The sequence below is a fragment of the Tauraco erythrolophus genome, chromosome 6, assembly GCF_009769465.1.
Source record: "Tauraco erythrolophus isolate bTauEry1 chromosome 6, bTauEry1.pri, whole genome shotgun sequence".
NCBI lineage: Eukaryota > Metazoa > Chordata > Aves > Musophagiformes > Musophagidae > Tauraco > Tauraco erythrolophus.
In genome coordinates, this window is record NC_141470.1 from 65,825,485 (window position 1) to 65,849,304 (window position 23,820).

Consider the following 23,820-nt stretch of genomic DNA (forward strand, 5'->3'; position numbering starts at 1 on the left):
GGATTAAATGAGGCCTTTCATTTGTATTTTCTACTAGACATCACTTGGGGATAATTCTCCAAAGACAAAAATATTAATTTTTCTATATGCTTAATTAAAGTCAAGTAGATGATGGTTATTACAGTGTCGCAAACGTATGAAAGGAAACCTGGATTGTTTCCTGGTGGCGAAAGCCAGTTGTCATAAAATCCGTCTCCCTCACATTTCCCCCCACCTACCCTCCCTCTCCACCTCAGTATAAATAATAGAATAATTTTTGCAACTTTCTTATCTTTCTTTGAACTTTATCCAAGCTCTTGAGTGTGTACTTTAGGTGGAGATAGCTTAAACTGCACAGATAATGATTTTTAAATAATAAATGCTAAAAATGTTCTATAGGATCAGCATGAAAATTTCTTGGTTGTATATGTGGATTCATAGCAGCTGCTGTTAGAGTGAGCAAGATTACTCAACAATAAAGCCATACCTTGTATACATGAAGTGCAAATAATAGTGTTTTCAGGGTAAAAATGGAAACAGTACCAGATGCTGGCTGTATGGTGAAGAACGTTCATCGCGATTGGCAAAATCATTCACTGCTTTAAAGTATTTATTCTGTACTACCATATGGAACGCTTAGAACCTATTATTTAAATGAGAAAGCAATTAGTTAAACACAGATTTGGTGATGTTGGTTTCCTAATGGTACTGTGTGATCATGGAATCCACTAGCTATGTGCTGTAAAAAGAAAAACGTGAATAGATTTTACATTGCATTACATATGCTCCTGATTTCTTTTCTGACACACAGCTACATGCTGTGTTGCTTGTCTGTAATATTTAAAAATAGCTGTAAATTGTGACAGAATCACCAAACAGTTAATAGTGAAGAAAAAAAAAACAGAATTAAGGGTGTATGGAAAAATTTTAATATGGCTTCTTTGTGTGTGTGAATTGTCAGAAAGCCTGTAATTATGTGATCAGATTCATCCCCTTCTCCCCCACCCTCCCTTTCTCCCTTCTGAACTGGACCAATCTTCTGAATGAACTGCTTTTCAGTCTGTTGTGTTCCTTGTTCAGCATGTGGTCTCATGTACCATTCGAATACAGAGTTACTAGTTCTTTGCTGAATTCTTCTGCTGGTGCTGCACTGTAGTGTCGAAATGGTTTGCAAATGTTAGTTTAATCTTACTTGTACCCCTTGCGATGAACAAATTATATCATACCCTTTGTATAAACAGGAGACTGATGCACAGGTAACTTCAGTAAAATTGGGCACTTTTTCAGTGTGTAGAAGAGGCCTCCAGACTCAGTCCTGGGAGAATTTGGTATTTTATATTTTTAGTGGTTTTGTTTTTGAGGTTGTATTCTCGCAGTGACTTTGGTTGTAGTTTACTGCAGCAACATTTGTAGAATAAAGACTCTGCAAGTTTGTGTTGTCTTAGGTTGAGCCCCAAGAAACAAGAAGAATTTGATCTGTAACTGCTCACAAAGTTCAATTTGAATTATAAATCGTAATGTATGAAGCAATCCAAACTTGAACTGTAGAAAAGATGCAAAACCCCTTTACTGGCGTGTCCTACTGTCCCTGCAGTCACTTATGTTGGTTCACAAAACTGTTTTTATCTTAAGGAAATGATGCATTGCCTAAATAGTTTGAAGAGCATGGGCTTAAATAATTTTCTTAAATATAGTCTGTAACTAGGGTATGGAGGAGTCACTGGAAGTAAAGATACAGCGTGAATTTTTCCTGTGGATTTCACAGATATTTGCTAACGGACCTTCAGGAATTCCGGTTTTAGCTTAGCTCATTTTTGATGGGAAACCGTTCCATCTTCTTTTCTCCAGTATTCCCCTGATCCTTTTATTGCATCATGCCCTTCTTCATTTTACTTTCTTCTGCCTTGCATTTGGGCTCCAGTGCTGAACTCAAGCTACGTTTTCTCTTCAGTGCCAGGGTACTTAAGCAGGGGAGAACTGAGAATATGCTCAAGTCCTGTATCTGACTACTCAGTGGTCTCTGACTGCCCAAACCTGGCTATTTTAAAAATAAAAAGATGCCTCAGTAATTAGAGAAGTGGACTTGTTTTTTTCTTAAAGAATTTCCTGAGAAAGTTGTAATATTTAGATTTTGTAAGAAACTCTAGCCTGCAACAGACACCTGTGCTTTAATGAAGATGTAAACGGGCAAAGTCATGGAACAGGTTATCTTGAGTGCTATTAATGAGCACATACAGGTTAACCGGGTGATCAGGCCCAGTCAACATGAGTTTATGAAAGGCAGGTCTTGCCAATCGAACCTGATCACCTTCTATGACAGGGTGACCCGCCTGGTTGACGAGGGAAGGGCTGTGGATGTAGTTTTCCTTGACCTCAGTAAAGCCTTTGATACAGTTTCTCATAGTGTTCTGGTTGAGCAACTGGAAACTGCTGGCCTGGATAGGCACACCCTCCTTTGGGTTAAAAACTGGCTGGATGGCCGGGCCCAAAGAGTGGTGGTAAATGGGACTAAATCCGGCTGGAGGCCGGTCACCAGTGGGGTTCCCCAGGGCTCAGTGCTGGGTCCAGTTCTGTTTAACATCTTTATCAATGACCTGGATGAGGGAATTGAAAGTACCCTCAGTAAATTTGCGGACGACACCAAGCTGGGAGGCTGTATCGATCTGCTCGAGGGTAGGGAGGCCCTTCAGAGGGATTTGAACAGACTGGATCGTTGGGCTGAGGCCAATGGCATGAGCTTTAATAAGGCCAAGTGCAGAGTCCTTCACTTGGGGTGTAAAAACCCCAAGCATCGCTATAGGCTCGGGGAGGAGTGGCTGGAGAGCTGCCTGGCGGAGAAGGACCTGGGGGTGTTGGTTGACTACCGGCTTGATATGAGCCAGCAGTGTGCCCAGGTGGCCAAAAAGGCCAATGGGATACTGGCGTGTATCAAGAATAGTGTGACCAGCAGGAACAGGGAAGTGATCCTGCCCCTGTACTCAGCACTGGTGAGGCCGCACCTGGAATATTGTGTCCAGTTTTGGGCCCCTCGCTTTAAGAGAGATATTGAGCTCCTGGAGCAGGTCCAGAGAAGGGCGACTAAACTGGTCAAGGGGCTGAAAAATAAAACTTATGAGGAGCGGCTGAGGGAGTTGGGGCTGTTTAGCCTGGAGAAGAGGAGGCTGAGGGGACACCTGATCACAAATACTTGAGAAGGGATGGTGGGGAGGTGGGGGAAGGGCTCTTTACATTAGTGATGGGTGATAGGACAAGAAGAAATGGGTATAAGCTTAGTCAGGGGAGATTCAGGTTGGATGTTAGGAAGTATTTCTTCTCTGAAAGGGTTGTCAGCCACTGGAATAGGCTGCCCAGGGAGGTGGTTGAGTCCCCATCCCTGGATGTGTTTAAGAAAAGGGTGGATGAACTACTTAAGGATATGGTTTAATGGGAGATTAGGGATGGTTGGACTGAATGATCTCTAAGGTCTTTTCCAACCTAGAAAATCTATGAAATCTATGAAACTATTGGACGGAAAGTTTCTAAACTGGAAAGCTGGTGTACCCTCATGGTGCCTGTGGCAGCCGGCAGTGTTCTTGGTGTGTACGCTCTTGGAAAAACACTTTGGTGGTTTTCCATGTGAGCAGGATGCTGTGCTCGGCTATTGAATTTACGTGGGTGAATCCATGGCGAATGCATGAATGATTTCCGTTGAACATCCCAGCGAATGCTAATGCAGTGTTTCTCCTAAACCACATCATCAGGGCTTTTGTGCGTTGCAGGTGTTCTGCATTTTACAGATAGGCTGTCTGGTGAAAGTGCTGTTTTTCCTCCTGGTCTTTGCCTATAAAAGCAAGACACCTCCATTATTTTGAGTGCAGTTGTACAGGCCCTAGAGGGAAAGGTAGGACTCCTAATATTATATAAAATAGGTTTTCAGCACGTATTGCCTGCGGAATAGATGGCATCAGTCACTTTGCGCTGAAGCGTCATGTTTGGTGTAACTTGTTCTTTGCAATAAATGCACGTTCGTGTTTCACACAGAATTGTGCTCATAATCATATACTGAGACAGACTGAACTGTGCACAGTTGGCTTCACGAGTGTAACTGCCACCTTTATCTACTTCTGAGGATTTTCATCTACGTCCCCAGCTGCGTTCACAAAGGAGCTGTCAAGTTGACAGTCTCTGACCTGTCATGATACCGAAGAAAAAACAGCAGTATCTATGTCCTGACCAAATTGGGGTCCCTATTGACTGCCTGCCACAATTGTCACGGGAGCGTTTTCACTGAAAGACCAGTATCTTCAAAGGGATCAAAAAGGAGCACAAGTGTTCTTTGTCCCTTTGGAAGGTCTTCTCCCTGTTATGTTTTATGTTCATGAATGTAGGAACTAATATTTCCTGCTTGGCCCTTTGGGCTACTGTGATTTAGAGGTGAAGTACTGTAAACAGGTGAAAAAGAAAGAAGCTATTTTGTGAGTTTTGGCATCATTTAAGAGCAGAAAAAAAGGCACACCAGTCTGAAGCTGATATTTAAAAAGTTACTAATATTCATAAAGAAGGATTAATGGCTAGATTGCTTTCTTAATTATCTAAAATGTCCAAAAAAAGTATCTGTGGAAGAGCCGTTTTTTTAAAAAAAAAAAGTTTTATAATGCATGCATATATTAGTGTTCTCTGTTCATGGCCCAAAAGGAGTTTGGCTTTACGATACTAGGATAGAAAAAGGTTGCCCGTAAAATTTTTCAGAAACTCTGCTATTTTTAATTACTTCTAGAATGTGATGGTGTTATGATGTAAGGGTTTGAAAAAGTCATTTGTGGTAGCCAGCATAGCAGCTCCTGGATATTTTTACTGCCAGTCATCCTAAATTCATGCCATTAAAACCTTAATCTCTAATCGTAATGTCACATATTTCCATCTTGTTCTCTTGAGCATATGATATGATGTTTTACGTAGCTAAATGTGAAATCAGTCGGGTATTTGTCAACCTATGTCCATGTCTGCTTCTTTAAACCTCTCTTTTTAGCTTGATATATACAGAAGTGTTTGGCATGTTGTGGGTTATTAAAAAAAAAATGGAATTTACTAACGGCCACGAAAGCAAGTTTGCAGTGGCCTCATCACTGTCATCAATATCAATTGATGGGAAGAGCGGTTGGGATTTGTGTTAATGGCCATAAGCTGGACAGATTTATTCAGGAGGGTATTTGCTCAGTGCGCTTCCCCCGCAGTTTGATGTGTTGTTCAGAAGGGCAATGACATTCTTTAGAATTAGGCTGGTCTTAGGAAAAAAGACCCTTGCCAATTAAACCACATTCTGCTAAGAAGGAAATGTCAGTAATATGGCTTTATGAGCCAATAATTGGACACTTAATCTAAAATTTGTTCCTGTCTGAGCAAAGTGTGGAGGCTTAAACTAATGATCCTGATTTTGTTGGTAGATTAAGCAATGGTAGTTGAATGAAATAAATGTTTGTTATTATCTGTGGTATGCTAAAGGGTGTATGTAGTAAAGCTTTTTGTGTTTTCTGGGTATTAAGGCATAGATTAAGGAAACTGATTTCTTTCCGGATGGGAAAAATTGACAAGCTGTTAAACTGAGAAATCTGGCCGAATCTCTTTGTTGGTGAGCAACATTTCAGCTCTCCTACTTCTTCAAAAACTGCAAACTCAACCCCTGACATTTACTGTGATGTTTGTGCAACATCTGTGGACAGTTGCTAGCCCGTAAGAGATGGCTAATGAAACTGATCCACTCTGAGATATACCTGTTGGAATTCAATGGTATTACTTTGTTTGTCTCTCTTCTAAGTGCAGAAATGCCTTTGGCTTCTTGTCGTCTTTATCTTTTCTGGAATGACGAATCAAGTAACATAAGACTGTAATCTCTGTAGCGAAAGTGAAACATCGTAATAGATGTCTTGAGCTGTGTTGAGCAACACAGTGAAAGAAATTTGTTTAAATGAAAACTCAAATAAATACAAAACCTTGAATTTTAAAGGTCAGATTCTGATTTTTTTCCTTCTTCTTCTCTCTACTGACATAAATCTAGAGGGATTGCATTCCTTTTACTGCAAGTTTGTCTCAACTGATGTATGGGCAGAGTCTGGTCAGGAGTTTGTTTGTGACAGACCTGTTAAACGTAAAGAATATCTTGTTAAGCCAGGACTTTTTTAGCATGTTAAGGAACCCATTTTTAGGAAGTGTTCTAACTGTTAGACTTCATAGGCATTATGAATTTCTTTATTTTCTATAGCTTTAGCTATAGCTTATGGCTAAGTATGACACCTTGCTTGCTAAATGTTCATTCTGTTCAGGGTTTTCCATGTTAAAATGTTCTTGGATAGAGACTTTTATGCAAGTCTACCTATATTCACTCTTACCTTTTTGATTTAGCAAAAAAGCACTCCATGTGTTCCTCTTGGTTCTTGTATGAGATTTAAAAATATAATACTGAATGTCATTTTGAGTTTAAGGGAAATAAATGAAATCATACATTCTTGTAAGAATTGACAAATAATATCTCTTTTCTAGTATGAATTCTATATAACTTAAGGAATTCTGTAAAATATTAGCAATTAATCTTAGACTCAACTTGAGTCAGTAAAAGTTGCACATATTGTTATGAAACCATTTGAAATGCTGAAAGGAAGATGCAGTGTCCTTTGACCCCCAAACCAGACTTTGAATAAAAATTGTCATGTAGGTGCAGCCATGATGGAACAAGTCTGCCATCGAAATTTTAAAAAAAGAGACAAAAATCACATTGTGTTTTTAATTCTGTTCATTTTTTTAATGTGAGGGTTATCAATTCTGTAGAATCAAGAAAAGACACTAACTTTGGTTTCTTTTATGCATTATTTCCAAATTCCTCTGTTAGATGCTTTTTATTAGTCACATTCTTTGTACACAAAACACAATGCTTATTAAAAGAAGAGGCTCCGATCTTCTGTACTCCTCTCAAAAAATCAATTGGAGGCAGCTCCTCTTGCAGTAGTTGTCCCTAATAATTTTTCCCGACAGTATGTAATTACGTTTACCCATATCCATTATTCCTCCTGTTGGTTACACAGGCCTTTCATTCGTCAGACTTTATCTGCATGATAGTGCAGTGACTAGGTCTGAAGCACAGAAATAAACTGGAAAAACATTTTTGTTCCAAGTACTTGTGTCACACAACTGCACCTTACTGCCTCTTTTTTTTTTTTTTTTTAAAGTAGTGTACACCCCCACTCCCTGTTTTGGCTGTGTCATCTTGTTAAATACCTTTCAAGTCTTGTGTCTGTAGATAAACACAATGTGAATCTTCTGGGAGTTTAGATTTTTTTGTTTGGTTCTTCAGTTTGGAGTCTGAGACAGTACGAGTTTTGTAATGCTCTCTAGAGTTCAAGTTCATGTATTGGCAGCCTTTCACTTCATCTCACGCTTGCTCTAGAGATGAAGGGCTCTTTCTGCTGGTGCTGTACTTTAATTTGTCCAAGGTAATGGAGTTATTGCTATGATTTATTTTTTTTTTAGATTGTATTGTACAGAATTAGCTGGGCACACATTAAATAACTGTTCCACTGGATCATCTCACGACATAGTTACACAGAGATAGCAATGAACAGTTGTTACTAGTAGGGTACCCTCTTATGGTTCAGGTCTAGGTGACTTAGAGTGGAATTTCAGAGCCCTGCTTTCCAGCAGCAAGAAGATGGACCCAGGGGTGCTGCCTGGGGATGGGTCTGTGCTAGCACTTCAGACTTAGGTTGTGAGTGTGCTCGTGAAGTGGATCTCCCACTTTGAAGTGAAGTGGATCCACTCCACTTTGATGCTTGTGAGAGAGAAGTCTTAGGGTTTGTAGGTTCGGTTCCTTTTGAACAAAACGTCTACTGGAGTGTTCCTAATGCTTTCCAACTTGATAATGGGCTTCAATGCAAGAGATCGCTAGAAAGAAACCCCTCCCTCCAGACGTAGGTGGTGTGGACACTGCACCCGAGCTCCAGCTGAGTTGTTCTACAGACTCGCTCCTGTTGCACTTCTCTGCCAGCAGAAGCGGAGCCTGAGGATCTCAGTTCTGCTGCCTGCTCATCTGTATGGGTGGGAGCTGCTACCACTGCTGGAATGAGTGATGGTAAGCTAACAAGTTTAGGAGCCCTGATCTAGAGCTAAGTTCTTGCAGGTTATTGATGGAATTTTTAGAAGGCTTAAAGGTCAATAAAAGATGAGAAGCACTCTTCTGCCCCACCCTGCGGTCCGGGTTGTTGACTGTGTTCGCAGTCCAATGTAGTTCGTTTTGATTCAGCCAAGTCCAAAGCAATGCTGCTGGACAAAATGAAGGCGTATGATATTAAGCCCTGAAGGACTGTATTCAGGCAGGCAGTGGTACAGAAAAGGACGTGAGCATTGTGGATTGCTATCATGAATATCTCAGTATGAGTTCGTGGTACAGTGCACTGTTCAAAGAAGTGAATGTCGATAAATTAAAATGGCAACATACCAGGAAAAAAAAAGAGAAGGTCTGGTTTCTATACCTACCCCAGTACAGTTGTAGTGCACAGGTGGAGCTTAAAGGAAGGAAGCGAAAATAATCACAGGATTAAAAACAAACAAAGAAAACAACAACTGCCTGGATTCAGAAGCTCTGGCTTTCCGTTCAGCAGCACAGAGGCTGAGAAGTGTCATGTCTGTATAGAAATACCTGTGTATAAATAGATACATTCTGCATATGCAGCTACATACACAGATGAAGAAGAGATCTGGTGGTTTAACAAGAACCAATGGAGAATCAAGCAGATTCAACCTTGAAATCAGAACCAGTACTGTAATTAAATTAGTAGTAAAACTTCAGGAGAAGAGAGCTGGTGGAATCATATATAATCTTTTAAGATAAAATTAGGTATTACTTTTTGTAAGCTGTACTTTAGTCAGACTTCTGGGAATGATTCAATGGGTTACAGAGACAGATCATAGCTGAGTGACTACGGTAGTCACTTCAGGCTCTAAAATACATAAATCAGTAAACAGCATTAAAAAAAACACATATGCAAATATATTTCAGAAGGACAAGTTCAGTGTCTGTTCCAGGGGCCGCTGTTGTCTCCCAGTTAGCACGGCTTCACATTATGGCTTAATTACATTTTCTCGTTACTGTATTTTGTTAACATGCACAGTATTTTTAAACATTGTGTGTGCAGAGATACTTGGTTTCAATTTCATTTGTACTTGTGGTTAATTTGGATGGTTCCACTTACTGGTAATAGAAGAACAGGTGTTCCCTGTGAGCTAACTGGGTATTCACTTATCCTGTTTTTATGTAGTGAATATGTTAAGCTTCCCTGCTTGTATATTTGTTTTCATTTCAGGCTCCATTCAGGAAAACTATTACTGATAAAAATCTTTGTTTCAAACAGCACAGAGTAGGAGCACTGAGCTGAAATTGAATTTGTGAAGCATTTCTGTTACAGGGTCATCATTTTTGGAGCGCTGCAGTCAGGGACAAAGAGAGGACTTCTCAAAACATTTATTCTTGACTTCAGACTTAAGCCTCTTAGTACTTTCTTTTGTAAAAGTTATTTCAAATATAAATGTGGTGATAAAATCAAAGCTTTTTTGAAGCTTGTTACTTTTAACTGTGTGTTCATAGTTTTGTACTTCTGCATTGCCAGGTAAAAGTCATCAGATCTGTTCAGAACTTGCAGTTCATTCTTTGTGGGGCTATCAGAGCAGCCTTCCCTATCTTCTTGTTTATTTTTAACGAATAGGCATTGACTTGTAATTGCCTGGAAAAGTGTCTGTCTTGCTTCTGGTTGGAGTTGTGCCTGAATGACACACTGACACGGAGCTTAGAGGTTTCTGGGCATTTCCAATTTAAAAATCTTATAATTTCAGCATTTCCAACTTGATCTTGGAAATTTTAGATTCAATACCAATGGGTAGATTTTACTAATTTGTTAAACTAGTTTCTGGCATTTCAGTGTTCAAATTCTGCGTAGCGGGGGAACAGTGATGTACTTTTCTACACCGAGTTTGGTGTGTGATTCTGGAAGGGCCAGTCATGGAGGACAGCGTGCAGACATCTTTGAGTACATACTAGAGGAGATATGTCATGACACAACTTTCTAGAATATTAGAATTCTGGTTTGCTTTACAGAAATATCATCTGGGCTTGGAGGTGTTCCTAATCAGTGGAAAATGGAAGTCGGTATTGATCAATAGTCATTTGTGTTGGTTATGGGAGAGGAATCGTCAGAGACTATATGCAGGCTGGCAGGGATGTCCTTTGGCTTGATCCAACAGAGGTCAGAAGAGAAATGATTCAGCTATCCAGCTGATGGAATTTTGGCATGCTGCTTGGGCCCAGGGATAAATACTAACTAGCTACCTTATGCCTATCTGAGAAAAATGATTCTTGCCAGATTTGATGTAGCGTATTCCCATCTTTGTGTGGTGGCTGTCAAAGTCTCTAACGTACAGCTGGGCAGTTCATGCATGGAAGAATTTGTTGCCTTCCGTTCTCCCTTAGAGGCTTATAAACATTAGCCACCCAGAGGCTACTGATTTAGATAAGCATGCTATAAATTGACACTGCATGTAAATGAGCTATCATGCTGGGTTGTGGTGATTAATGTAACTGTAACAGCACACATTATCTTTTAAAATTATGATAACCTGGGGAAATCACTTAAAGATAACCTGTTCTGTCTGTTGTTCTCAGGAGAATATCTGCATTTTGGCTCCATATAGCTTAGCTTTACTCTTAATGCAAACCAGAAAATTAAAGAGAGCAAACTGTATACTAGGACCATATTCTAACTTGCATTTGCTCCTGCACGTTAATTTTCTTATGCAAAAGACCCTGCTTTTGAGTTGCCTTGAGACTGGCCTTGTTTTAATAGGCACTCTGCAGAAACCATGCTGGTTTTCTTACAAGCTCAAGATTCATCCCTGGAAGTGTTCAAGGCCAGGTTGAATGAGGCTTTGGGCAACCTGGTGTAGTGGAGGGTGTCCCTGCCCATGGCAGGGGGGTTGGAACTAGATGGTCTTTGAGGTCCCTTCCAACCCAAACCGTTCTATGATTCGTCAGTGCTTAACTAATTGCTGCTGAACCCTTCTTACTTCTGTCATGCTGTGAAGGCCCTGGCACTAACTGCTTGAGATTTGATTTGACTTAGCTTAAATCTTCCAGGAATTCGTCTTAGTTTAGCTTTTCGTTCTGAAAGTATGTACTTTTCCTCGCAGCTTTTGCTTGTGCCATAATTCATTAGTTGCTCCAGTTTCTAAACACAACAGCTGATGAATACTTACGTTTTCTCTGATTTGTTGGTACAAGTTTCATTAATTTATGTATGGTTAAATTTGCAGAAAAATTTCTTTCTTGTTTCAAATGAGGGGTTTAAAGCAGAAAAAAAAAACAGCTGTGAAATGCCTTTGGTTTTACTAGTTCCCTATTTTAGTCCAAATCCTGAGAAAGCTGGGATTTTTGAATGCAAAGTGTTAACCAAAAATGTTTCAGTAAGTATTGCAGAATCCCAGATGTTCGAATCCAAGGCACCAATAGGTACATTTCCCACTTTTTACTTGAGAATCCTTTGGGCCATTTACCCTCTTTTGCCCTGTGCTCTAACACGGAAACAACTCTCGTCCTGCCAATTCTGATCGCTCTCCTTTGCTCTCCTTCTCTCCCTGCTTTTTTGTATCAGTGATAGTAGAAGGAGGAGCTCGGGAATCCTGGAGGAAAGACAAACTATAACATGTGTGGCTTCCTGGAATAGTTATTTGACTACTTCTCAGGAGACTAGAAAAATCTTTTCATGGAAGGGCTCTTGAGAGAAGTGAATGAGTCAGGGGAAGAGGATGGAGGAGGAAGAAAAAGGATATCTCCTAATAAGTGCCAGTAATCACTTGGCAAGTCGAGTTCAGTGTCTCAGCACAGGCTATAGCAAGTGCTGTATCTGTTAAGGTTGGAAGCCCTGCGACTTGATGATGCGAGATACACAGTGAAGGCTTCTGTAAGTGTCTTATACTGTAATTGTAGTGAAACACACCCTCTTGTGGCAAAAGGAAAAAGTCCAGGCAGAAACCAGTGGGAGCTCTTTTTTTCCTATGCTCACTGGTTTGCCTTAGTTATTCTTCTTTTGTCTTTCCCTTGTGTTCAGTAAATATTCTTTATTGGTACGGACCACATGTGCTTTCCTACAGTTTTCTGTTGTTTCATCTTTCTGTTTATGCAGTACCTGGATCTGTTCTGTTTGTCTTGCTAATTCTGAAGCTTTCAATCTGGTTTTATCAGTACTTGGATTGTATTTAAGCCTTGGCTTTAAAGGGCCCTTTCTTACTAGGTTGCCAACATACTTAACAGACCAACTTTAAAACATTTACAGGAGTAAAAAGGCTGGAAAAATAAATAAGGATGTTGAAGAACATACTAATTTTGTTTCTTAAATAGCTTAATTTGTCTGAACTACTAGGAAGGGGTCATGTATAGACAAGATTAGGAGATAACATGCTGCTTTTCCCAGCTGTTTGATTAACCAGCTTAGAGATGGGTCAAATGCAGTAACAGAGTGCAAGGAAGGCACAACATCACCTTCAAAGTGCAGAAAAGGCCCTACACCATGTTTGCAGTTTATCAGATTTGCTGCATAATAAGCTGTACCCTCCATTCAGCACTATAATTAACCCAGGAAAGCACTCCGGTTCAGTCTGTGCTGATAGCGTGAACCTCACAAAGCCAAGCAGTCTCAGCAAAATACCTCTAAATAAGATTAAGGAAAGCGAACCAACCATGAAATGAAATGCAGGCTAAGTGTCACGCAAGTACTATTTGTTGTTTGGATTTAGTACCAAGTTCTGTACTTGACATGAGGTGCCCAGGCATATGATGTGTGAATAGCACTGGCAACTCTTAGCACGTGCGGGCAGATGAGACCTTAAGCAGGTATCATTAATATTTTCCCTGTGTGAAGGAAAATAACCGAGTATTGTATGAAAACACTTGTAAATGCGTGTCGATGGCATTTCCCACGACTTCTAAACAGTCATGGCGCTCAGCCCAGTGACGCTCAGCAGGATTGGGAATTACATGTCGGTGGGCTCATCAGAAACCATGGTGGACAGAAATGGTGACAGATTGGGTAATGCTGGGATATCAGTGGAAAGCAGAAACAAAAAGACCTGGAGAAGGAAAAGCCAAGGCTGGTGGCAGGTTTGTAAAGTGACAGGTTCCTTAGACCTGTGCTGTTGCTAGAGAACTTTGTCAGACAGCAGGCGAAATACTGCTTATGTGATGGAGGCTAGAGTAGCTATAGGCATATAGAGTCCTGAAATTTAGTACCTATTTGAAAAACAGATCTCATCATTCTTTCTTTGACTTTTCAGGTATCTTGCAATATCTTCAGAACTCTCCCACCTAGTGACAGCAATGAATTTGATCCAGAAGAAGATGAGCCCACCTTGGAGGCATCATGGCCACATTTACAGGTTTTTGATCATTTATCTTGGAAGAAATGCTTATCATTGCTTAACATGTCTAAGGATTTTCTCAGCTTTTTTTTTTAGCCTGTGAATCAGAACTAGTCTGTGAGACACTGACATCTATTAATTTTGTTCATGGCTATAATATAGTACCTACCTGGAATTTGCAAAATGTTAAAGCTTTCTTTCAAAATTGCATGGATGTTGTCCCTCATATTCCTTCATTGGTTTAAAAATTATTTTGCTTTCCAAACTGCTCTGATGCACAAGTGTTTTTCAGCAGCTTCAGCAAGAGCATTGTGGGGATGCTACTGCTAGCAGTTTTGCTTTACTAAGGGTAGTTTAGTTTTCATACTAAAGTACACAGGTGTTGGCAACTGATCAGAAAAATGAATGAGAAGCTACATCCCCGTGTAAGTCTTCCTTCTTCTCCCAGATTGAGGTTTACTTTCAGGTGTTTGTAGCAGGATGATTGCTCAAAGCTGTGTATCATCCTTTCCTCTGTACCTCAAGTGTCAGCACAAGGTATTTTGAACAAAGAACATAAACTGATTTTGGGGAAAGCATCGTTGATCCTAATGCAGTAAATTCATTTATAGAAAATGTAGATGCAGATCTTGTCTCTGTTAGTCAGGACAATGACTTACACCACTAGTAAATTTAGAAGAAGGTTGCCTGAGTAACAGTTTGTGGAGCCTGGCAGTTTCTGTGAGCAAAGGAGCACGATTGGTCTCAGCTTGCAATGAGGATTGTATTGGACAGTTGGCGTGTACAATCCTTGCCTGTGAGCAGTTTGTTTCGCTCTTGTGCTCTCAGGTATAGAACCTGTTGAAGTGTAAGTTTCAGCCCTTGTTTATATTTACAGTTCTCAAAAAAATAAAAATCTTAGAAGCTTCGAGGCAGCTCTTATCAGCTCTGCCTGCCTGGAAACAGCACAGGCATGCATGCCTCTTACCTTACGTTCATTGAGACAAGTGTTATAGTTTTAAAAGTCACTACTTACATGGAAATGATGGAATTTCTTAGCCAGTGAATGATTTACCATTGTCAGGAAGAAATGCACCAAAGTATTTGTCAGAGGCTGATGGAATTGATTTCCTGATGATTTAATATTACTTATGTAAGCTGTCACTTTACCACGTCATATTTCTAAACCTCTCTCCCCCTTTTAGGTTTCCTATTGCTTGCTTTTAGAAGTGAGAGAACACTGACATAAAACAGCAGCAGCAGTATTGCAGCATATTGGATGTTTGCGTGGAAAAGTTTAAAATTAGTTTAAAATGTAATTTTTAGCTTCCTTTCTCCTTTCAGTATCAATATTCATACTCACTGAAGTCAGAAAGGAAAAAGTTTTCAATGGCTGCTCTTCTTGAAAAGGTTCAGCGAAGAGAATTGCTAGCTGATAGCTCCACTGATCAGTGACAGGTCAGAGTTGCTGTCTTACGAAGCCTCAGCAGTCCCTGTTTCACTTCACCTCCTTTTTGCCTGGTTTTTGTACTCTTCCTTTTCTCCACTAAATGAAAAGTCTGTTGTTCAGGCAGAGATGGAATTGCATGAAAGTAAGCAGGTTTTCTCCAGCCCTGAGGCTAATCTTTACAGTAAGTTAGGAACTTCTGAATAAATTCTGGTTTGTATTCTTCTTCTGTGTTTCAAGTTGTAGTAGAATGCTACTCTAAGCAGATTCTAATTTAATTTAAATATTTCCCACTGTTTCACCAACCCTTTCAGAATTGTAATGTCTGTATTTGATGTGACTTCAGCAGTTCAGAGGGCAGTTTAAATGTGCTTTCCAATTACTCTAGGAAGCTTTACAAGATGATAACAAGCATTACAAGATGTCAGTGCCTGTTCTTGGTGATGAAATGTCTTTGACTGGAGTTAAATAAGCAAAACTAACTTAAAAAGCTCATGTAGTTCATTCTAACTCTGAGATAGCACTTTGATAAAGGAGAAAAATCGTTTTCCTTTTTTAACCTTTTGCTCTGTGGGAAAATAAGTATTTTATGTTCTAGCTAAAGAATTTAGGGAAATACTTCAAAATATTAAGAGTAATCAAGTCATAAACTAAACCATGGATATTTTTTTTCCATTTGCAGCTTGTATATGAGTTTTTCATACGATTTTTGGAAAGCCAAGAATTTCAACCCAGCATTGCCAAAAAGTACATAGATCAGAAATTTGTATTGCAGGTAAGCTGATCTGTTTTTTTTAATGTTTTGTTTTGCTTTTGAAAAAAAGTCTTTAAAAGATTTTGTTTAGAATTTTAAAGCATAACTTTATTTGGAACAGAAAAAGGCCAAACAAGCATATGCAATGGAAGTTTTCAATCTATAGAGGGAGGGGAAATACATGTGTGTGTTTCCTCTGTCAGTCTCTGTTGCTATAGATATATAAAATAGTTGGTTTGGCTCCAGTTTTGATACCTTGATCAAAATATTTGACTTACTAGTTATGAGAGGGAGCTGAAACAGTAACTGTTGAAAAATGGAAGGCTTGCTATCAAGTAGTCTAAAAACGCTGCTATCTAGAGAGGCTACTTAAATGCCAGTTTTAATGTGTCTTAATATTGTTAAAATATTTCTGTTGGAAGGGGAGAGTATTTCTCCCTTCTATCTCTGCTGGAGAGCTCGCAACAGGGGCAGAAGTTCATTAACAAACCCATTCCCAGTGCAGTCCTGGAAACAGTGATGCTATAGTGGTTGGAAAGGAAGTAAATCAAAAGGCCGTAAAAAGCTTGAACTCTATTAAAAGCGTGGAAGAAGAAGTAGCATCAATAATAAACAATATTGACAAAGAACGGGTAGCTTTGTTTTTGTAGTTTGCTTGCCATAATTATGGCTAATTGGAAGAGATGGCCTCTGTCATTTGGTCAGCTGGTAGCCAGGTATTTCACATGTATTTCGTCTTTCTCCTCCTCGTGTACAAGGTAGGCTTCTTGTGTGCTTTGTTATTTCACTTGAAACTACAGCAGTGGGTCTTCTATGCTGAGGAATTTTTATCCAGGCCTTGACGGACACCAAAGCAGAGATGGCTGAAAGATGATGTTTTCTGGGATAAGCCAGGAAACTCCACAGATACTAATTTTGTCTTCAGCTTTCAGGAATAGGGTTTTCTGCTCCCATCGTGAATTTCTGTATAAGTGCAAAGTCAGAAAGAGCTTCATGTTTAATGCTGTCCATAGCTTGCTTTTGAAATCAGGGAGATTTGGCAAGATGCCTACCTAGTTAGAAAAGGGAGTTTCCTTGCGGGCTGAGACTTGAATAAAAGCCGAACTAGGAGTGGCAGGAGATACTCAGCATTTCTGAAGACCTTTCTCTCACCTTTTTGTCATGGAGCTTTTGTTTTTTCCTATAGTGCTCTGGCAATAAAAAGAGTGCTTTTACTGTCCTTGTGTATTTTATGTATGAAGAATACCTGAAAAACGTAGATAAGAGAGCAATTTCTATCCTTAAATTCGAAGAAGGAACTTCAATTTCCTTCTTAATATCACAAGACCTTCTTCACTCTACAAAAGCAATGGGATATACTCACGGTTTTATTTTATCCATCTTCTAAATAGAAGAGCATTTTTCATCTAGATCAAACCTCTGTGGCGGAATTTCCTTTTTCTTCATCTAAATATTGATTTGAACAAGGAGGTGCACCAATCTAATTCTCCGGTACCTGGTGAAGATGAAAGAATATGCATGGGGAGTAATCACTCTTAGCAGGTTCTCCAGGGCTGGTTTTATTTTGTTTAGATATAGCAGGATTGCATTAGAAGGAATGCTTGTGTTCTGCTTCAAAATCTAGAGAAAATAATTCCAAGATGCTCCTGTTACGTGCTGCTGAACTTGGTTATGACTGGTGGCATCCTGCTCACTCGCACCCTGTCAGGGCTTTCAAACATGTCACAGTTTTGCACAGGAGAATGGGTCTGAAACAAGAATGATTTACTTTTTTTAAAATTAATCCTGTTAGTCTTTAATAAAGCTACTGAATGAAAGAATGGTATCTACAGAAAGAGGGGAAACAGGAGATTTTGAAACCTACGTATCTGAAAATGTACGATAAAATAATTAAGAGTTGAAAAGAATTCTAAGAATTCCTAAGTTCTTGCCATGTGTTTAGGTGATGCATTTTTATGTATTGCTACGCACAGTGTGTCAATTTAAAGTTCACATTTTTCTATTAAAAGTTCTGTGGAGCCTTATATATACATGCAAGTAGATATATGTCTGTGTGTATAGGTGTTTGTGTTCAGCCTGTAGGAACTGGGGTGTCCTTCCACTTCTGGCTGTATTTGTTGTGTGTCTGAAGTAACGCCCGAGAACTGTGACTGCAGATCGCTTACGTAGGAAACCCATTTGAGACTTGAGAACATGAAGCATCTCGGGTGTTTCGTGACACTGACCACACAAGTGTGACAGTCTTTGAAATCAGCTTTCTCTCTAAATTAGTTTTTTTTAACTTTGTGGAACTTTAATGAAGTGTTTCTTGGCAGTAGGAATGCCTATATGAAAAAATTTTACAGTTTTTTTAATGGGCATTTTTCAAGCTTTTTCTTGTTTACTTGCTTTTTCTTTCTGTTTTTTTGAATATAGATGTGTTTCTGGCTTTCATCTCTATGTTTTGATGAAATGCTGCAGTTAACGGTGTAACTGTTCATTTCTGAAGCCTGCTTATTCCATACAGTCTGAAATGGTTGGCAGTGGTTGCTAAGAGACATACTATTCAAATATATCCACAAGTGTCTGTGTTATCTAGGTTACTATTTTGGAAAATTTATTTCCCTTTTCTGTGTATGTTTAGTGTCAGAATAGTCACGTAAATGATGAAAGTTTTGCAGCTGATCCATAAAAATAAGACTTTATTGTTGAAACCTGATAACAAATTGGACATATAAAAATAATTGTAGGTTGGGTTTTTTGGGGTTTTTTTTTTGTTTTTTTTTTAAATGAGAGACTGAATCTTAGTTCAGCAATGCTTCCATAGAGGATCTGTATAAGAGAACTGGAAATATAAATATTTTGCTCCTAAAAGCAATCCAGTAAGAAAATTAAAAACATAAGTGTTTCCAGCTGTTTGCTGTCTTTGGGTGTAATTTGCTGTTTGGGGAAGGATGAGGTGACTGTTTCTTTAACCGTAGAACTAATTGAACAAAGCAATGTGTTTATAACCTCTGGAGGGCAGCTGACAAACCTCATCAGTTCCTCATGAAATTCCCACTCCAGATTCTTAGTGCAAGGAAACGGTAGTGGGATCTCATTACAAGCTACAGAAACATTCATAACAATGAAGAACACATACATCAGTCCTAAACCTGGATGTTGTTAAGCCATCTGGGATTTTGCTTTCTAACTTTCAATCGTCTTTTTCTGTCTTTTTTTCTTCTTCACCTCCTCAAAGTTCTGTAGCAGTTTAACAGGTAGTATACATACACTGCCATATCTACTTATAATAGGTATTTATCATTTATCTATTTGTGAATCCAAGATAATCTTATTTTCTGCCATTCCTGTAACAATTTCTGACAGCATCTTGTACATTTATAAGACCTCTTTGGCAAACCGTCTTTGTTTCTCTTGCAAGGCAGGTACTGGTTGACAGTTATTTTTTTCATGCGAGAGAGATACTGTTTGCTTCTGATTCCTACCTTAAACTTCCCTGTTTGTGTTGGGGTTGGAGTTTTGTGGTTTTGGGTTGGTTTTTTTGTTTGGTTGGTTTGGTTTTAAATAAAGTTTACCTTCTAACTTATTCCAGTGCTCCGCCAGAATAGCCAATGTTGCAGTGTCAAAAAAGAAGAAGAAGAAGGGATAGGGGGAAGCTTACACAAGGGAAATAGAACAAAGATCTGCAGGTGATATTCCTGCTGCTCATTTCATACCTTAATTCTTAGAGGCAACATCAGGTGTCAGTGTTTTGGGATGTATGTTGTACAATACAAGGCATCATCTGGCATCCTCTTTTGACTGAGGACCATGTAATTATTTTACTGTTTTAAAATCTTATTTGAGAGTTACTTTGTAAAGATGGATTTTCTGTTTTCCTTTTTTTTTTTTTTCTTTTTTTTTTTTAAAACTGGATATTGAAATTATAATTTTGTTCAACCTGGGGGATTAATTCCCTCTAACACTTTGACTTGTGTCGATTGGTGGAGATCCTGGAACAGGAGATCCAGTGCTGGCGCAGACTTTGCTGTTGAGTCTTTCCACAGCGCGAAGGCCGTGCAATCACTAGGAAGGCTGAAGAGCTCATAGTATAAATTACAAGCAATACGAAAAATGTGACCATGACACAATGTTGTGGGAACAAAGTATTAGAGCACATGAGGATCTTTTAGTTCTGCAGAGTGAAGGAATGGTGATTGGTAAGAGGCAAACTGTCTTACTTTGTAGATATGACAGCATCTAAGAATTTATTTTATTTTTGGGGAGAAGGGAGGCAGCATTTTGGAGCCAGTTAATCAAAAGTTTATTAGTTGTTTGAAGATTTCCAAAGTTTTGTTGTGTCAGAAGTGGAAATTAATAAACTGAGGTTTGTGATGTTGTACTGAGGTTACAACAGATTTTTTTTTTAATACTGTATTTCTACACCTTGGGTAACATGAATGTCGCATTCTTATGTGCATGTGCTTTCATGAACTTAACTTTTTTATAGAAGTCTGTGTCATACTCGTCCAATGTCTACTGTTTCAGTTCTCTTTTTCCTTTAAACACAGCTGTTGGAGCTGTTTGACAGTGAAGACCCTCGAGAACGAGACTACCTAAAAACAGTCTTGCACAGAATTTATGGCAAGTTTCTGGGTCTTAGAGCATTTATCCGAAAACAGATTAATAATATTTTTCTACGGTAAGTTGTGGGAGAAGGTACTTTTGGCTTATGGACATTTTAGGAAACCAATATATTACTTATATTTAACTTTTATTTTTTTAGATTTGTTTATGAAACTGAACACTTCAATGGCGTAGCTGAACTGTTGGAAATTTTAGGAAGGTAAACGAGTCCTTATTTATAGTCTATCTCAAACTTCTCTTCTGGACACATCAGAATAGTGTTGGATTCAGAAAAATTAGTGCTGTAAGCCCCGATTCTGAAAACAGATGTGTGCACATGCTCATCTTTAAGCCCATGTGCAAATCTCTGTCACATCTTTGCCAAGAGTGTATGACTGGGTGCAAGTTACAGCCAAAAGCTTTGGACTGATTTTGTGTGTGTATATGTGTTAAATTTCGTGCACTTCATCTTTACGCGCTGCAGAGTTTGGGTTTTTTGGGGTTTTTTTGGGGGGGGTTTTGAGCACAGTAACTGTGAATATTTTGAGTAAATCTAATTCTGGTAAGTTCTTTTACTCAAGAACACCTTGCATACATGAATTCACAGACTGCTTAGACAAGGTCTTATCTGTTTGGGAACAGGCATGTGCAGCTGTTTGTGTGATTATTCCTAAGTTGGAGCCGAATTGCTACCTAGATATATACTGTAGTGCTCATATAAAGCAGGACAAAAGTCATCACCTGTTTACAAATGACATGAGCCTGCTGTTTGTAAAGAGGTGCTGACTGCTGAATTATTTTAATTTAGGAAGTGCTTGTTCAGACCTCAGTAATGTTTTCTGTGGTGATAACACTAACAAATGTTTCTCTTCTAATTTCTAGTATTATCAATGGTTTTGCTTTACCTCTTAAGGCAGAGCATAAACAATTTCTGGTGAAGGTGCTGATTCCTTTACATACTGTCAGGAGTTTATCACTCTTCCATGCACAGGTATAAATTACAAAAATATTTTCTGCTCAGCTAGAGTGATACATATATTTTTAAGGTTGCTTTGGAAATTTAATTGCATAGCATATAAAAGGTGGGGGGAAAGTTTTGAAATGTGGAAAAAATGCATTAGATTTTTTTAAAAATGCATTTAATGTGATTTGTGTGTTAAATGTCTTGCTTCTGTTGTGATTAGATAATAAAAAGTGTAACATACATCTGTAATATTTGGGGATTTTGTTTAACAGCTAAACTCTGTCTTTAGATTTTCCTCTCCACTATTTTCTCATTCTCACAAGTTTGCCTTTCCCATTCTCTCTCATGATGTAATTTTTCTCTGATAAGTGGTGCCTGTTGCCTTTGTCTCTGATTTTCAGGTAGTGCAGTCATTCTTATACTGATAAAACTGTGCTTTCTAAATATGTTATTCTAGGTGTTAGCTGTGTCAGCTCACCATGCCAGACTTTTTGTGGTTTTGCCAATGTATGAATGTGTAAAAATATGCAGTTTCAGAGAGTAACAGAAGCTTCAAAACATTGGTTGTGTGACTGCATTTAGAATTCCAGGTTGCTCTGATTTTTATTGTCTATGCTGCTTGGTCACCCTGCTTTTTTTTGAATGTGTTCTGTTGTTTCTTATGAGCTGAACTTTGAGGGAGTTTGCACAGTGCAATCTACGTGCATCTCAGTTTAAAATTGGATGCAGTTTGAGAAAGCTGTGGAGCATCTTGCCTTGAGTCTTTTTAAAAATATATTTTCTTTGTGGTTTCTTTACAGAAATGTTCTAACTTCATTTTCTTAAATCTTTACCTCTTTGCAGCTGGCGTATTGCATAGTACAGTTTCTGGAGAAGGACCCCTCACTCACAGAACCAGTAAATATTTCTTTCATGCTTTTTTTTTCATAATAAATGGCTTACCCTGTTAAGAGAAAAGTCAAAAATCTAACTTTTTTTTTCTCCTAATTCAGGTCATTAGAGGTTTAATGAAATTCTGGCCAAAAACCTGCAGTCAGAAAGAGGTAAGTGATATGCTAGTATTAACGATACATAGAGTTATTTTGTGTTACGGTATATAATAGGCAGGGAATCTTTAGATGTTCCCAGGTAGATAGGACATGCTATGGTGGATCTTGATATTAACTCTTGTAGGTGGTGTTCCATACTTGAATTGTGGTTTTTTTGGACAGTTTTGACTATGAAGAGATAAGTTTGATAACCATGGTTTCTGTTCACAAAATAAACACTAGTTCTTGTGCAGAGAATTTCTTTTTGTTTTAGAAAGGAGAAAGCAAACATAGTTGAGGAAAGATTGGAAAGCTCCATTAGATTTGGAATTGTTTGTGTGTGAAGATAGGATTTTTCCAGGGAGGATGAAAGATATTTTGTTGTCTGGCTTCTACCCTCTAAACTTGTAAAAGACGCATTTAGACCTTTACATTTTCATTTCAAATTCTTGATGCAAATGAGAGTTTCCCTAATGAGATTTTACGACACAGCAAACCCGTTATTTTGAATATTGCTTCCAAAAATGAGGTAAAATTAAGAGACTCTCTTTAGTTAACAAAGTTTAAGACTTGGCCAAATTCATTATCTGTATGAGGCTAGGTTTTCGGCATGGATATACTGGTGCAATTATGAGTTTTGTTGTACAGGACTACTCTAAATACAGCATTTGCACACGCTTGTCCTTTTAAGAGACTGAATCCAAAAGCTACTAAAGGTAGAACTGAAAACGTTTTTGAGAAAGGGTCTTGCTGAGCCAGTGAGGCTTCCATTTCTTCCTAAAGTGGTAGAATTTGAGGGTTACCAGCATTTTGTTGATCAAGACGATACAGAGGTTTTATATTCAATGTTTCCTTCCTTGTCTTTAGGTCATGTTCCTAGGAGAGCTGGAGGAAATCTTGGATGTAATCGAACCATCACAGTTTGTCAAAATCCAGGAACCCTTGTTTAAACAAATTGCCAAGTGTGTCTCTAGCCCTCATTTCCAGGTCAGTGGTAGAGATTACTATTTGTATAGGCATCTATAGTCTCAATTTCAAACACAGCATCCCCCCCAAAAGCAAATATTATTTTATGTTACGTGGTTTTAAATACTTGTAGTCTGAATTTCCATGGAAGAGGGTATGTTGCAGTGCAAGTTTAGTTCTGAGCTCCACAAATAACTTGTTAAATGGATCAGGGGTTACAGCACAGAACTTGTTGTTCTGAGCCACATAAGGCCTTAAACTGTATCCAAGCAGACTTGGAGCCCTTCTGAGTCTACATGACAGGTGCTCCCTGCGTGGCTTTTGGACTGATAGACCATGTACTATGTATTTGCACCCTTTCTTAATGCAGTATTGTGCAGAATTCTTGTTTTCCTACTCACTTCCTTCTGCAAGGAGATGTCTGGTTAGAGGTGATAGAACCCGTAGCCTGTTTCCTTCGCATTGTATAACAGGAAGAAGAGGAATCAATAGGATTTAAGTTGAGTCATATGTGAAGAGGAGACAGGATTTATGGCATGTAGTGTCTCCATATTAAGCTAGGTGGCCTATTCTGTCACAAAGGCAGATGTGACTGTTTTAGGCTCTTCCTTGCACTGCGTTTGTTTTTACCATAATTTAGATCAGTGTTTTCCCTCCTACATCCCCCCTTTCTGCTCCCCAAGGTGAT

At 38.8% G+C, this 23,820-nt stretch overlaps 1 protein-coding gene across 5 annotated transcripts in view; it reads left to right on the top strand.

The window, feature by feature from the left end:
* PPP2R5E (protein phosphatase 2 regulatory subunit B'epsilon) overlaps positions 1–23,820 on the top strand; it is an 81,972-nt gene that overhangs the window by 48,370 nt on the left and 9,782 nt on the right. For all 5 annotated transcript variants that reach the window (XM_086614150.1, XM_086614152.1, XM_086614151.1 and 2 more), the window contains 8 exons: positions 13,324–13,425; positions 15,516–15,608; positions 20,120–20,250; positions 20,335–20,394; positions 21,057–21,165; positions 21,982–22,035; positions 22,131–22,181; positions 23,034–23,153. In XM_086614150.1, the coding sequence (XP_086470276.1) occupies positions 13,324–13,425; positions 15,516–15,608; positions 20,120–20,250; positions 20,335–20,394; positions 21,057–21,165; positions 21,982–22,035; positions 22,131–22,181; positions 23,034–23,153 (720 nt within the window). The remainder of the gene's footprint in view (positions 1–13,323; positions 13,426–15,515; positions 15,609–20,119; positions 20,251–20,334; positions 20,395–21,056; positions 21,166–21,981; positions 22,036–22,130; positions 22,182–23,033; positions 23,154–23,820) is intronic.